Source organism: Orcinus orca, chromosome 14, assembly GCF_937001465.1.
Source record: "Orcinus orca chromosome 14, mOrcOrc1.1, whole genome shotgun sequence".
Taxonomy (NCBI): Eukaryota; Metazoa; Chordata; class Mammalia; order Artiodactyla; family Delphinidae; genus Orcinus; species Orcinus orca.
The window spans coordinates 83050559-83066350 of record NC_064572.1 but is presented as its reverse complement, the minus strand read 5'-3'; the positions used below and the strand labels follow the sequence as shown (position 1 = coordinate 83066350).

The window sequence follows — 15792 nt, the reverse complement described above, 5'->3', positions numbered from 1 at the left end:
GGATTTTACTGCTCAGTTCCAGTCCTGCACATCACAGGTCTCAGAGGGCGCCTGCAGGGTGGGGTGGCAGTCACTCCCTCCCTGACAGCCTGCTAGGCGCCCCCCTCCTTCACTCAGCCCCCCCGGGGCCCCTGCAGAAAAAGGACCCGCAGCCAGATCACTCAGGACCTGCTCCTGGTGTCAGCTGCCCCCTGGCACCTCTGCCTGGTCCCCACATGCAACTGAGCTCAGACCGTGGGCTCCTCCCGTGCAAAGGGAGGGAAAGAGACCCTCCCGGCCCCTCGGGGGTCAGCAGGGGCCACAGTGGGGCGGGCCTGGAGGGAGCACTTGGCACAGGGGCCCTGGGCTGGTGCAGCTGGGGTGCAAATCCCGCTGGAGCAGGTGACTTCCTCTTGTCCCCGTGAGAAATGAACAGGACAGTGTGCACTGGTCGGGCTGGTGATGAAGTGACAGTGCTGATGGCTATCACAGACCAGAGGCCGGCAGTACAGAAAGGGCCAAATCGTCCCAAGTGGGCATCAGGAAGGCTTCCCAGGGGCTGCTCCCTGAGACTGACGCACCTGTTCACGAGGACTGTCCCCCCACGGCGGGGGGTCTCATCGGCAGCACCCCTGCCTCTGGGAAGCCTTCCCGACCCCTGCACGTGACTCTGCAGCAGCCGTGCGGCCTCTCCGTTTGCCAGGATGTACCATGCCTGGGGCGCAGACACACCCTGCTGTCCTCCTCCCCAGGGATGCAAACACTCGGTTGGAGGGTAAAGCGGCTGCAGATGTTAGGATCCATTAAAAGAATCAAGTTCTTCAGCCCCATTCCTGGAAATCTGTCCTAAAGACTTCATTCTAAAGAGACCTCATCCAGAGCCTGGCATGTGCAAGGTTTTCAACAAAAGTGAGCTGAAGGACAAAAGCTAAAAGCTATAGGTACAATAGAGATGCTCACGACAGCAAAGGAACCAGTCCAAACCAGTCCAACCACAGGGGAGTATGGTTTATCTGCTCCATAAAATAAGATGCGGCTATGAACAATGACCAGGGGGAGACAAGAGTTATACATGCACATGACCACGGCTACAGAAGGGGGCTGGCAGGAACCCAGAGGAGATAAACAGCGGTCTAAGCGAGGTGGGATAATGGGTAAGACCGTTCCTCCAAGTTCCCTTGGAGGCGGCAGTAAAGCTGTCTTAATAATGTACACAATAAAAGAAGCAAAGTTTCTAGTTTTGGTTTGCCACCACGTCACCGGAGGTATTAAGGAGGCTGGAAAGTCAAGGTTATGCTCCAGCCCAGCCAGATAAACAAGAGGCGCAGCGGTCCCACCTTGGTCCCGCAGCTCACCAGCCGTGGGAGGGACAGTCCAGGCCAGCCCAGACCTTGGGGCCAGAGACCCAGCCGGGCATGGCAAATGCCATCTGCTCTGCAGAGCGCATCCGTTAATTACAGAGCACCCCCAGGTGAGCCGAGGTAACCTTGGGGCCGGTGGTACCTGCCACATCCAACGAATGCCACCTGGAGACCACCCAGGGCTGGCCTTCACCCCGTCCCCTCTGCCCACCTACCCACAGTGCCAGGTAGGCCTGGAGCCATTACCCGTGAGGGACAGAGAACACTGGGGGTCCACCCAGCACGTCCCTGGTGGTACCTCCTTCAGGTCCACCTGGACAAGGCTTCGCATCTCAGCCCCTGGAGAGGGGGACACAGGAGTGGCGGTTTGCTTCGGGCCACCTGGCCAGCACATGGTGGGGCTGGGACTCCAATGCTGGCATCTTCCCTGTACCCACCGGCTGGAACAAGCCCCAAACACGGTAAACGAGCCCCCAAACCCAGGAGCTGGAGGGACTTTAGGGTACAACCCCTCATTTCTCAGGTGAGAAAACTGAGGCCCAGGGAGGGCAGATGCTGGCCCGAGGCAGCCCAGGGAGGCTGCACAGAGATGGGACGAGTCTGTCCTTCCAGAGCTGAGCCAGCCACCTGCCGGGCACAGGCCCGCGCAGACGGGGTTCCTGGGCTCCCTTCTTGCCAGGACTCTCACCACCTGCACTTACAACACAGGGCCGGGCATCGGGGAGTAGGCGCAGACGGGGAAACTGAGGCACGGTCTGGAGGGCCTGGAGAGAACCAGCGGGGAGACCAGCGCCCCTCCCCCGTATTTACTTGGCACCTTCCACCCCGGCTGGGTTCCCCGAAAAGCTGACGGATGCCACCTCATTCATCACAGCCCAGACAGCACCTCGTAAATGGTCAAAGCCGCCCAGTGAGGGGCCATTCATCCCGGCGGCGTGCCCCACACTGGGCCGATTGTGTGTGCAGGGACCCCGTCCAAGCTGCCCTGGCTCCTGGCGGGCCGCCGCGCCCTGGACGATTCCTAGACGGAACCTTGTTTTCTTCGGTTTCGTCTCCAGCCCAGGAGGACCAGCTGCTCCTCCAGGACATTCACTCAACACTGCTCTGATTTTCCTCAGACCCTGGTCCTGCCCCACGACTCACTGGGAAGCCATACACCAGCCCCGAACAGCCTGGCCCTCTGGCCTCCAGAAAGCCCTGGAAGCAGCTCCCATCTGGCTGCGGGTGGGATGGTGGCAGCAACCCTCAGATGCATTTGCTCAGTGATCCTCAGGGGGGCGCTGTCTTCTTTACAGATGGGGAAGCAGGAGCAGAGGCAGGAACCTGGCTGATGACAGTGGTTTAGGCTCGGGATTCAGGGGTCAGGACATTCCCCAAGTTCGGGGAAGCCCCAGTGACTCATCTGCTCTCTCAAGCCGCTCAGCCTTGGCTCCCCTCCAGTGGCCTTTGGGACTTGAGCCCTAGGCTCGGTGTATTTGAAGGGCTCAGGTTGCAGGACTGGAGAATGGGCAGGCTGGTCTGGCGATGGGTAGTAGGAAGCTGTGTAGGTTGAAGATCCCGTGGAAAGTAGGGCCCCAGGTGCCGTCTGAAATGCTATTCCTTCCTGGGCACCCGATTCTGGGCACAGGGCCTGGCACTGCAGGAACACCGTCCCTCACTGGTCCCTCAGCCCAGGTGTGTGTCAGGACTATACAGTTCCAGGGACTGAGGCTTTACACTATACTTAACATCTGATAGGGCCCCTCTCCCTCCTGCCCCCTTCCCCCTCCTTCCCACCTCCCCCTGGTTTCCTGACTAATTACTTGCTTATTGCCATACAAACTTAAGAATTAACTTTTCCAGTGTGCATTACAAGGCGGAGGAAGGTGTCTTAAGTTACCCCTAAACAAGGTTCTTCAGCAGGAAAAGCCTAACTTCCTCCTCAGAACGCTAGGGAGTAGACTGGGAAGTGCTGTCAGCTCCATTTCCAGAGGCCCACGATCAGACAGGAGATGAGAATGCTGGTTCTCAGATCCAGCTGCTTATCGGAATCACCTGGGGAGCTTAGAACAATGACTCGTGTGTGGTATCAAAGCTGTGGGCTGCAGCTAGAGCAGGAACCAGAGGGAAATTTATAGCACTAAAAACACTTACGTAGGGGACTTCCCTGGTGGCGCAGTGATTAAGAATTCGCCTGCCAATGCAGGGGACGTGGGTTCGAGCCCTCATCCGCGAAGATCCCACATGCCGCGCAGTAACTAAGCCCATGCGCCACAACTACCGAGCCTGCGCTCTAGAGCCCGCGAGTCACAACTACTGAGCCCATGCACCAGAACTACTGAAGCCCACGCGCCTAGAGCCCGTGCTCCGCAACAAGAGAAGCCACCGCAATGAGAAGCCCGCGCACAGCAACGGAGACCCAACTCAGCCAAAAATAAATTAATTAATTAAGTTTTTTAAAAAATGCTTACATAGGAGGAAAGTTCTCAACTCCATCATCTAAGCTCCCACCTTAAGAAATCAGAAAAAGAAGAGCCAAACAAACCCAGGAAGGAAATAATAAAGATCAGAGCAGAAAACAATGAAATCGAAGACAGAGAAAAATCACCGAAACAAAGGGCTAGTCTTTGAAAAGATCAATTAGGGATGCTGATGCCTGAACCCACCCCCCTGCCCAGAGATTTCCCTTAGTTGCTCTGGGGCTGGCCCAGGGGTTGGCTGGTCTAATCTCCCCCTGTGACTCTAATGGGCAGTGAGGACCACCTTGCTGCCACATGCAGACCACTTGGGGGCTGCCCAGCAGGAAGAAAGCAGCCCGCACAAATGCTGCCTCAGTTTCCACCCCTGTAAAACGAGGGAGGCAGCACAATGCCAGCCACGGGCCATGTTGTTCTGGGCAAGTCTGCTTCCCACTCTGGGCCTGTTTCCACCCCAGACTCTGCTAGACCTGACATTCTCCGTCTGCGCTGCCTGGAGCCCCGGCTCCCGGGAGGGCCCTGGGGGCAGCAGAGTGGGAGTCAGGAGCCCTGCCTCCTCCCATCTTCCACCAGGGGTGGGACGGACCCCACCCTGTGACCCGGGCCCTGGGTCCATGAATGAGGCCCCCCAGCTCTGCCCCACTGTCAGGAGTCTCCACCTGGTGCTGTGGTGGCCTAAATGGCCCTGATCACCTGGTGGTGGCCAAATTCACCTCCTTCCACAATCCTGCATGGACCTTCCCTGTGCACACTCTTTCCTCCCTGTAAGCCACTGCCCCGGCTGGACACTCAGGACACATTTGTACACCAGGACACTAACCGGATGCTTGCTGGCAGGCAGGCCGTCCTTCCTGCCCTGCCTCCCCTTTAATTAACAAGTCCAGACCCCTAAATAGCACTGAACACAACACCCACCTCGACCTCCCTTTGGAGGCCTTGTATTCTGCAAGCGCCACATCCTCCTTTAGCGGCTGCTGTGTCCCCACGCAGGGGGCCGTGGAGACAGGAAGGCCTCACGCTCAGGTCAGGTGGAAACTTCGCAAAAGAACAGTGATCTTGGGCCTCAGGACAGGAGAGATCTTTTCTATCTGGGACAGGGAATCCCGTTTTCTGCAAAGAGGTGGGCGACGGTGTTTCCTAAAAACCACAAGGCCTTCTTGGACGTTACAGGGCACAGCCAATACCTCGAGCCCACTCTGCCCCTCAATTTGTGCAGGATTATGGCCTTTGATCTATGGATGAGGAAGCAGGCTCAGAAAGGGGCTGTGAACCCCTTGGTCCCAGAGCAGGTGAGTGGCAGTGCTGGGCCATGGACCCACTCTGTTTCCCTTTCCAGCTGAGTCACTGGGTGCAACCCGTGGGACAGGCCCCCTGGGCAGATGGGACGGATGCTACCCGGGCCTCCTACAGCTCCCAGCCTGAGGCTACATCCCAGTCTCAGCACAGTGGCAAAGGGGTGGGAGTGGCTGTCTGAGGAAGGCCTGGAGATGCTCGCCTTTGCCAAGGCCCACGTCACACCTTGACTCAGAATTCTGGGCCAGGAAAAGTTCTCTTGGCTCTGATGGTGCCCTCGGAGCACAAGAAAGACCCCTCTGACTGTGTGTGCCCTTGCCACCGGGAAAGGCAAGGCCAAGCCCAGAGCCTGCAGGCGCCGTCCCTCCCACCCTGGGGAAGAGGCGGGAGTATAAATATATAGATGGATTATTAACTAGGTCAGGTTTTTAAGACATCACAGGCATTAAGAGGAATGCCAACAGGCACATCCAGCTGCAGCAAAGCCCGCATGGAAGGTTCCAGCATTTCCCCATGGCCACCCATGAGTACCTCCATTTCCTGGCAGCCAAGGGCTCTTTCTTTCGCATAGACCACAGCTAGCACTTACTCTGCAGCCCCCATCCCGAAATGCTCAGAGTCCATACTCTCCCAGTTCCATCTCATGTGCATTTGGGAGGAGAGAGACAGACAGAGAGACAGACAGAGACGGAGAGAGAGTGTTATGTGTGTGAACGAATGAGCTGTTCACGCTGTTCTTTGGAAAGAATGATGGATTAAAAACCTGCACAGCCAGTCAATTGCACATCTATTTTTCTAAGGGGGGCGGGGTGGGCATGGAGAGAACTTTCCTGAAAGAACTTGGCCTTGAAACATTAAGTCAAACAACTGGATTTGGCAGTGGCCAGCTTCCGAGCACTGCCAGCCTGGAGAAACTGGCAGCCCAGCGCGCCGCGTCAGGCTTGGGAATAATGAATTCATTCAAAGCCGAGCCCAGGGGCTGGAGAGCCAGTGCATGCAGGGGGCCTGCAGATCAGAGGGGCTGTGGCACCAGGGACCCCCGGGTCTGAACCGAGAGCCTGACCTCAGCTCTGCAGCCGCCGGCCAAGGCTGCCCAGTGGGGAACCCCATAGATCTGACCCCACAGATGCGGGAGAGCCAACGGGTCTGTCGGGATGGAGAGGAAAAGGCATCGTTCTGTGCTATTAACACAGGAAGGAAGTACCAGTGGACGAAAATTACAGGGGCCAATCCCTAACTGGTGATTAACGTTAGAGGGGTGCGCCCCCCAGCACCGTGGCCTTCCTGGGAGGGGGTCTCGTGTGCCTTAGCGGTCCAGCTCCTTTGACCCTGGACAAAGGGGACATGCTGAGCCCACGTGGCTACTGCCCACACCTTCTCTCGTCTGCCGTCCCGCGTGGGCCCACGGGACGGTGACGCTGTGGCTTGAGCCCACGTCACCATTTTGAAGCTCAACTTTAATTTTTGCTGACTGGCCTTTGTCTTTGGAGGTGGCTTAGGAGCCAGAAGGGTGGGCCCAGCTCGATCCAGCAGCTGGCAGCTTTTGCAACAGATAAAAAATTAGGACCTGCGATGCATGCTCTGAACAAGCCTGGCCACCGCCACAGAGGCGCCGTCTTTAAGCTCCGGGCCGCTTCCTCAGGCGGGGCAAGGCGCCACCACACACAACCCACCCATCCGACCGCCCGCGGGGAGCGGCCCCGGTTAAGGCCGGACAGACACTCCTGCACACAGCGTCCCGGAGGCTGTGCAGAAACCCAGCAGCGCAGGGACGAGGTTTTGCCCGGGTCTGTATGAGGCTCGGGAGAAGCCTGGGTCCTTGCGGGTGACGCCCCGTTTTCTCTCCAGTGGTTCAGCAGAGGGGGCACCACGAGATCATTTCAGAGCCCTCACCAGCTGCGCTGCTGGGGGAAGCCTTGATGTGTGCGCGCTCCGCCGTCTCATAAATAACCGCCCTGCTGGTACCACAGCTGCTCCAGAAAGCGACGTCTGGCTTTCCCTAACCTTTGCTCCTGCATCCTCGGCTCCCAGAGAACAACGCAAGCTGTGGGCTGGGCCCTGGGTGGGGGCTGCCCCCCGATGCCCTGCCCAGCAGGCCTTGGTGTGTCTCCCCCCGCCCCCCGGAAGGCAGACTTAGCCCTTGCGAGCTATTGTCACGGCAGGTCCTGAGGAGCAAGAACCCACCCATACGGATGTTTCTGTGCAGACATTTATAAAAACTTCTCTTTTAAAAAATTAAACAGCCTAGGGCTTCCCTGGTGGCGCAGTGGTTAAGAATCTGCCTGCCAATGCAGGGGACACGGGTTCGAGCCCTGGTTTGGGAAGATCCCACATGCTGCGGAGCAACTAAGCCCGTGCGCCACAACTACTGAGCCTACGCTCTAGATCCCGCGAGCCACAACTACTGAGCCTACGCTCTAGATCCTGCGAGCCACAACTACTGAGCCCGTGCGCCACAATTACTGAAGCCCGCACGCCTAGAGCCCGTGCTCCGCAACAAGAGAAGCCACCGCAATGAGAAGCCCGCGCACCTCAACGAAGAGTAGCCCCCGCTTGCCGCAACTAGAGAAAGCCCGCGCGCAGCAACGAAGACCCAACACAGACAAAAATAACTTAAAAAAAAAAAAATTAAACAGCCTAGCTTGCTGCTCTAGAGAGCAACGCTTCAGGTCGGCTGGGGACGTGGTCACCTTGGAGGCGAAGGGACAGGTGCCGTGCCCCTGGCTGCTCTGGGCCGGGAATGCAGAGCCCCTGAACTCTAACACATGCCCATCCAGAGGCCCGTATTTTCTCAGCCTTTGACTCTCCCCACACGAAGCACTTGCGGTGTGGCTCGCTGAGGGGGAGGTGGGGGGTGGGGGCAGGGCTTCCCCTCAAGACTGGCAGGTGGGGTGGCATTGTTGGTGTGGGACCTGTAGGTCTGGGAGGCCCATCACTACAGAGCCTGGCAGCCCTGCCCCCAACCCGCACCTGTGCGCAGCCAGGGCTTCGACTGTGCAAGGTCAGCACCAGACCTCGAGGTGTCTCTGGGATTTTCTTTTTTTAACTCAGCGTCGGTTCCGGCCTCTAGAGAACAAACAGCTAGAGCAAAGGCCCTGGAAGCAGAGTGGGGGACAGTGGTGACGGTGGAGGAAGGGGCAGAGCAGGGCCCAGTGGGGCTGGGGCACATCTCGTGCCACAGGGGCACCGGCTGGGGCACTGGCTGCTACATCAGCAGGGTCACCCTGCATCAGGCTTAAAGGAAGGGATGGAGAAGAAAAGTTGGTCAGAAAGGGAGAAACAAACATTCAGACCAAATTCAGGAGCAGAAGGTGAAGTTACTGGGGCTGCTGTGAAAGAAAGAAGACAGCTGTGGCCAACACGACAGGGCGGGGGTGCCCCTGGGGAAAATCTCCCCTGCCACGACGTGTTGAGTGAGGGGAGCCTCACTCTTCTGGGGGGGTCCGTCCCCTGCCACCCAGGGGCCCACACCCCATCCCTGGCTCCCACACATTCTGGACCTACCTCCCCATCCTGAATCCCGCGTGGCCGACACTCGGGAAGGACCGAGGCGAGGGCTGCCTGGGAGCCCTCGTAAAGCCACCAAGGCACTGACAGGGGCCACTTCAGGGCCCTCCGCGCCTAGGCTCGAGGACAGACAGCGGACATGGGCACTCTGCATGCCAGCTCCGATGTGGGCTCCAGCTGGGGCTATGTCTTAGGGGCACTGCTGGCTGGGACCAGGGTCCAGACATCAGCAGCAGAGGTGCGTGGCTGTTCTCCAGATACCTGGCTCCCCCTCTGAGTGCTGCCCAGAGTATCAGACTTGGATGGTGCAGGGGTCAGAGCCCAGCAAATGCTCTTGCTGGGCAGCATTTCTTACAGGATTGGGAATTCTTAGCTCTTTCTCCTCCCCTCCCCTCCCTTCTCGACAACTCCCCCCAAACCCCTTTGCTCTGTTCACTGCTGGCTGCTCTGTGCTCTGCAAAGGTGAGACATACATTCTCCTCTCTGTGTAATCCCCATCCATCCATCCATCCATCCATCCGTCCGTCCATCCATCCATCCATCCATCCATCCATCCATCCATCCTCCCTCTCTCCTGGGGCTACATCAACACAACCACAACTGCACGCTGGGGATGAAATCAGCTGATGTCTCCATTGCTGATACTGGTTTCACCCCAGAGTCGTGGGGTCCCATTTTCTTTATGAGAACATAAATTAAGTAAGTTGCACACAGCCGTGTGCTGCCCTGGTCTATGCTGACCGTGCACGTGTCTCTCCAACTCCATGTTCAGTGACATCATGCTGGTGGCTCAAAATCAGCCATGATGGGAGAATTTACACCATGGCAAGTGGCAAGTGCTACCAATCAGGACTTCCCACCACCACTACAGAGCTAGTTGTTACATTTAAAGCACTTGAACTTGTTAATTCTCCAAGTTAACTATGTTTCCTCATAGTTAAAAACAATAGCATGAGATAATGATTTATACGCTTATATATAAATAAGCCAGGGTTCACAGATGCATGGTAGGGCAATTCCCAAGGTAATGACAATAAAACTTAATTACTGTTAACCCTGGGAAGGTCTTTTGAGATGAGAAAACCTTTAGCTTATAACATTTTTTGAGTCATTTAATATTATATTAGCAAGGCGGGGGCCACAGGAGAGCTGTGGCCTCTTTCTCACCTGTGGACCTCCATGTAGATCTTTTTTCCTCTGCTGGAAAGACTTAACCTCTCTGCCTGCCAGAGAATCTGCCTTTCCTTCAAGATTAGGCTCAAATGTCACCTCCTCCAGGAAGGCTTCCTGGACTTTCACAGACATTGCTGGCTGTGCCCTTCACAAGCAAACTCAGTCCTTGGCAGTGTGGTGTCCCCAAGACAGCCTTACCATTCTGTGTTGAGTTTGTGTCTCTCTTCCCCACAAACCTGGGGGATCCTCCAGGGCAGGGGCCTGTCTCACTCACATTCATAACTGACCACAGTCCTCACCAGATCAGGTTTGGATGGTGAGGGCAATCTCCCCTGACCTTCTGCTCCCCTGCCAGGAGAGATGAATACCGAGGGAATATTTTGGGCCTTTCTCTCCATCAGCCCCACCTCTAGAGAGAGGACTGATTAATCCCATTGATCTCCCCCCACCCCCACCCCCACCTCCCCACCCCCGCCTCTCATTTAGACAGAAAGGAAACAAGGCAGAGACCCAACCACAACATCTGGAACAGCTGCTGGGCTAGGAGGGGGAGGGGCAAGATCCTTCAGGACTTACCTGCTTCACTACCTGGGACCTTTAGCATGTTAGCCTTCAGCTTAAGAAAAATATACTCTAAAATGCTTTCTTAAAAACACATCTAGGGCTTCCCTGGTGGCACAGTGGTTGAGAGTCCACCTGCCGATGCAGGGGACACGGGTTCATGCCCCGGTCCGGGAAGATCCCACATGCCGCGGAGCGGCTGGGCCCGTGAGCCATGACCGCTGAGCCTGCGCGTCCAGAGCCTGTGCTCCGCAATGGGAGAGGCCACAACAGTGAAAGGCCCGCGTACCACAAAAAAACAAACAAAAAAACCCACATCTAACAGGAACGCAATTCCGATTACAAGAGTATCAAAAAGAATAAAATATTTAGGAATAAATGTAACAACAGAAATGGAAAACTTATACTCTGAAAACTACAAAATATTGTTAAAGGAATTAAAGATCTAAATAAATGGAAAAGTATCCCACGTTCATGGAATGGAAGACTTAACATGGTTAAGATGGCAAAGTCCCCAGAACTAGACTCAAGGCAATCACTATCACACCCCAGCTGACCTCTTTGTAGAAACTGATGAGTTGACTCTAAAATTCACACAGAATTGCGAAGGACCCATAATAGGCAAAAAAAATCTTGGAAAAGAGAACAAAGTAGGATTCACACTTCCCTTTCTCAAAACTTACCACAATGCAACAGTGATCAAGTCAGTGTGGTACACGACGGATATAAAGCTCAATGCAATAGAACTGAAGGTTCTAACAGAAGTAAAACTGTGTGTGTAGGTTAACTGATTTTCATCGAGGGGGCCAGGACCATTCAAAGGGGAAAGAATAATCTTTTCAGCACATCGTGCTGGGACAACTGGATAGCCACGTGTAAAAGAATAAAGTTGTACCCTTATCTCACATCACAGGCAAAAATGAACTCAAAACGGCTCAAAGATCAAAATGGCTCAAATGTAAGAGTTAAAAATAGAAAACTCAGAGAAGTAAACATAGGGGGACATCTTCATGGCCTCAGATTTATCAAAGGATTCTTAGATATGACACCAACAGCACGAGCAACAAAAGAAAAAATAGGTAATTTAGACTTCATCAAAATTAGCTTTTGTGCCTCACAGGATACCATCAAGAAAATGCAAAGACAACCCGCAGATGAGAGAAAACATCTGCAGATCATGTATCTGATAAGGGCCTGATATCCAGAATAAAGAACTCTTACAACTCAATGATAAAAAGACAACCCAATCTAAATATAGGCAACAGATCTGCTATATATTTCTCCAAGGAAGATACGCAAATGGCCAGTAAGTACACGAAAAGATTCCTGACGTCATTAGTCACCAGGGAACTGCAGATCAAGACAATAATGATACTACTTCACCACCCAGTGAGAGGGCCAGAAAGTAAACGTCAGATAATAACAAGTGTAGGAGAGGATGTGGAAGAATCAACGCTCACATGATGCTGGTGGGCAGGTAAAATGGCACAGCTGCTTTGGAAACCAGTCTGGCAGTTCCTCAAATGATTAAAACTAGTTACCATATGACCCAGCAATTCCACTCATCGGTATATACCCAAGTGAAAAAAGCCAGTCGCCAAGCAGCACGTATTATATGGTTTCATTCCTGTATTTCCAGAATAGGGGAATCTGTATAGAGAGAAAGTCGGTTAGGGGCTGCTCAGGGCTGGGGAGATGCGGGGAGGGTAGCTAAATGGTGAGGGGGGTACACGGTCTCTTCTAGAGGAGATGCAAATGTTCTCAAATTGACTGATGGTGATGGTGTGTGAATACACTAGAGCCCCTTGAGTTGTACACTTTAAATGGGTGAATTGTACGGTTGTGGATTATATCTCAGTAAAGCTGTTTTTTAAAGACCACATTTAAAGAGAGTGATAAAAGCTAATATGGAAAGCTGACATATGACAGAGGTGGCATTACAGATCAGAGGGGAAAGGGTGAGCTACTAAAGATGGTGTTGGAACAGCTGGCTATCCACATAGAAAATAAAATTAAATCCCCCGCCTCAGGCCATGCACACACAGCAAATGGGTGTGTATTTAGAATCTGAATGTGCAAACCAAAACTTTAAAACTTCTGGAGAACAATGTAGAAGACCAGTTTTCTAACTATGGGGAGGGGAGGATGTCTTAAACAAGATACAAAGTGCACAAACCATAACAAAATGAAAAGGAAAATGGATCAGATCAATAAATCTGATTATAATTCAATTTAAAACTTTTGTTCAACAAGACACCATAAACAAGGTGGAAAGACAGACCACAGACTGGAGATAAATGTCTGCAATACAGGGAACTGACAAAGAAGCCGGAGCAGAATGTATAAAAGATTATTACAAACGACTTTTAGATAGACAAGCATCCCATGGTAAAGTGAACAGAGGATATGAATAGGTAATTCACAAAAAGGAAACTTGAATGGTCATGAAACACTGAAAAAGCGCTCAACCACACTGAAAGTACAGGGAACGCAAATTATATTAAAACAAGATATTATTACACGCTTTTCAGGTTTGGAAAAAGTTTTTTTAAAATAAATACCTCATGGTACAAAGAACTGGCAAGGATGTGGGAAAATGGGATTCTTTTCCACTGCTGGAGGGGACAGAGCTGGGCACATCCACTTTGGCGTGATTGGCATATCTAATTAGTAAACTGTGAACCACGTTCGCTGAGCCAGTTCTCCTGCTTTGGAATCAGGGCTTGGCTAAACTTCCCTGATGACAGTAATCACTGAAATTCTGTTGAAAGAACGAAAAGATTCCCCGGGTCTAAAACTCAGACCCACCAGGGACAGACCTGGTAATATATATATTTAACAAGCTCTCCAAGGTGATGCTTATTACCCAGCAAGTGTGGGGAAAATTGTTCTAAAGAAAACCTAGCCCATTTTCACAGGAGGCATGCCAACACGGCTCACCACAGTATGATTTATAATCGTGAAAAAACCGGAAACCATTTACACGTCCATCAACAGGAGACTGGAATACAAATTGTGGGACAGCCGTACATTGAAATGCTCCCACATAACTCCAGCCTCTTTCCTGGCCAGCCCTGAAATGCTCATTTCCAGAGGCTGGCCAGGCCTCTAAATAAATATGTCCTATGTGTGATTTTCCCTGTTGGTGCCATTTTGCATGAATACAGCTGAGGGAAACGGGAAGGATTTCAGTGCTGGGATTCTTCTACCTTTCCAGTAGCTGACTCTTTCCATCAAGAGGCGGAGGGACTCACCCTCGCCAGCTCCGTGATGGCGGCGGGCTGCCTAGAGCAGGAGGGCCTTCTGCAGGAGGTGCCCCAAACCCTGGTGCGTAAGATGCTCCTACAAAGAAGGGTTCTGTGGTCAGATGTGTTTGGGGATGCGGGCTGCCCCGCCCTCCTCAGCCTCACAATGCCTGTCTCCTTACTGCAGGCACCGGGGAGACCTGCTTTACAGAGACTCAGACACAACGACAGCGTCAGGACACCGGGGATACGGCTGGAATCGTGGGTATATTAGCCTAAAGCAGCCCAGCTTCTCCCAGATTACTCGCCTGCAGAACCCTTTCCACGTGGCCGCCTTTCCTAGAAATCCCTCTGGCCCTTGATGGGACCTCCAAGCGGCCAGACATGGGTGGGACCAAAAGTAAGTGATGCCTCTTTCCAAAGGCCAGAACCTAAGTGTGTGGAGCCATGAGGAGGTGGCGCTGGCGGCCGGGCTGCCTGGGTGGTGCAGGCGGTGGGAGCGCCAGGGCGGAGGGCAGAGGCCCAGCCCTCCGGGCACTCACAGCTGCAGCTCAGGCTGCACCAGCTTCAGACGTACAGCCGAGCGTGAACTTCCTGCGGCCGGCGGCCCTACCTGGGTCCCCTGGGGTCTGTGCCCCCTCAGCACCTGAGCACACAGGAGATGTCCTTCCTGACCCCCTCTCTCCTCACCCCTGCCCGGGACCCCAGGCCACGACGGCGCCCCGCGGCTCATCTGCCAGGGGAGGGCCTGGCAGAATGTGGGTGAGGCCCTCGGCCCCCGCTCAGCACACAGCCGGCAGCCCCGTGTGGAGGTGCGCCCCAGGAACCAGGGCGGGTGACGGGGACGGGTCTGCCAAGGATTCCTAGGGGTGACACACCTGGTCGCAGGGGCAGGGGTGATGGAAGGGAAAAGGAAGCTGGACGCACGGCCCAGTGTGCGAGCATCAGCTCCTGCCCCGAGGCCTGGGGGCTGGGGGCCGGGCAGGCACTGCGGCAGTAAGGCCTTCAGGCACCTCAACTGCCCTGTCTCGAGGTGGTGCCTGCCATGTCTCGAGGTGGGAACGGCAGGGCCAGGCCCGGCCTTGAAGGCCACCTGGTATCGTCTGAAGAGGGAGGGACGAGGGTCAGACGTAGGCACTCGGGCTCCCCAGGGCCCTGGAAACCGGAGGTGGCCCCCGGAGAGTGTCAAGAGTGACAGTTTATGAACCTAATTCAGTTTTTTCTTTGGATCAATAAAGTTTCCGGCTGGGCTCCTTCCAGAGGACGTCTTGCTTTAAAGAAAAGGTTGGATGGAGGACAAAGCCGCGTGGGTGGGCTGGGGTGGGAGTGCACCCCCCTGCCCAGGGCGCTGGGGTGCGGCCAGGGGCCAGCCCATCTCCGGCTAGAGCTTGGGTGAGCCACCCTGGCCTTGGGCCTCAGGGCCCAAGGGGGCCAGGAGCAGCCAGCCCACCTGGCTCATCTCCTGGTCAACCACAAACTGGGCAGGCACCTCTCTGGTCCTCGTTCCCCCTGCTCTAAAGTGGGGAGGATAATGGTTCCTACTTCTTACGCACTCAAAGGGGACTATTATTATAATTCAATGTCCCGATCGTTAGAATGCAAATAATAGTGCCTGCTTTGTCTCCTTTAGTGGTGGAAAGGACACGCACGTGAGAGCTCAGGATGACAAACACTGGCCGTCACCTTGACACGGGCAGATGGAGAGTTGGCCTTGGTCTGGCGTTCCGCAGCCCACCTGGGGCACAGGCCAGATTGGGGGGGGGGGGGGCGGGCAGGCAGAGCCTGGGGGCTCGTCGGCTGTGGAAGGAGAGAGCGGGGGATGGCAGGGCTCTCCCCAGGCCGCACAGACGCTAGCCATGGGTGCCCCGTCTGGGACAGGCCTTCCTGGGACTGGCACCCCAGCCTGGAGAAGCTCTCCCCGGTCCTCTGGCCATGCCCTGCTCAGGGAGGAAGGAGGTTTGTGTGTGCATGTGCAGGGGGGCCCGGGAGACCCCTGCACCCACGTTCCTGGCAGGCCTGGGGGCAGGCTGTTGGCGGGGGGGCTGGCCCCCTGCATCTCCTCGCTGCCTCACACTTCGTACCAGCACTTCATGTTCGGCCGGTTCTTAACGTTTTTTTCTTTAAATGTATTTCTGGAAAAGCTGTATTTTCACTCTTGTCCTGCCAGGTTTGTGTGCACCCCTTTAGGCAGTAAAATCTCACATGAAGTCATCCTCA

The 15792-nt window shown here is 54.7% G+C and overlaps 1 protein-coding gene across 3 annotated transcripts in view; it reads right to left on the bottom strand.

The window, feature by feature from the left end:
* Window positions 1-15792, bottom strand: part of LHPP (phospholysine phosphohistidine inorganic pyrophosphate phosphatase) — a 135703-nt gene that overhangs the window by 15329 nt on the left and 104582 nt on the right. The window contains exon 7 of one of the 3 annotated variants that reach the window (XM_033420794.2): window positions 13540-13672. The exons of 1 other annotated variant lie outside the window; for it this stretch is intronic. In XM_033420794.2, the coding sequence (XP_033276685.1) occupies window positions 13564-13672 (109 nt within the window). In that variant the 3' untranslated portion in view covers window positions 13540-13563. The remainder of the gene's footprint in view (window positions 1-13539; window positions 13673-15792) is intronic. One more of the 3 variants, XM_033420798.2, reaches the window with a different exon arrangement.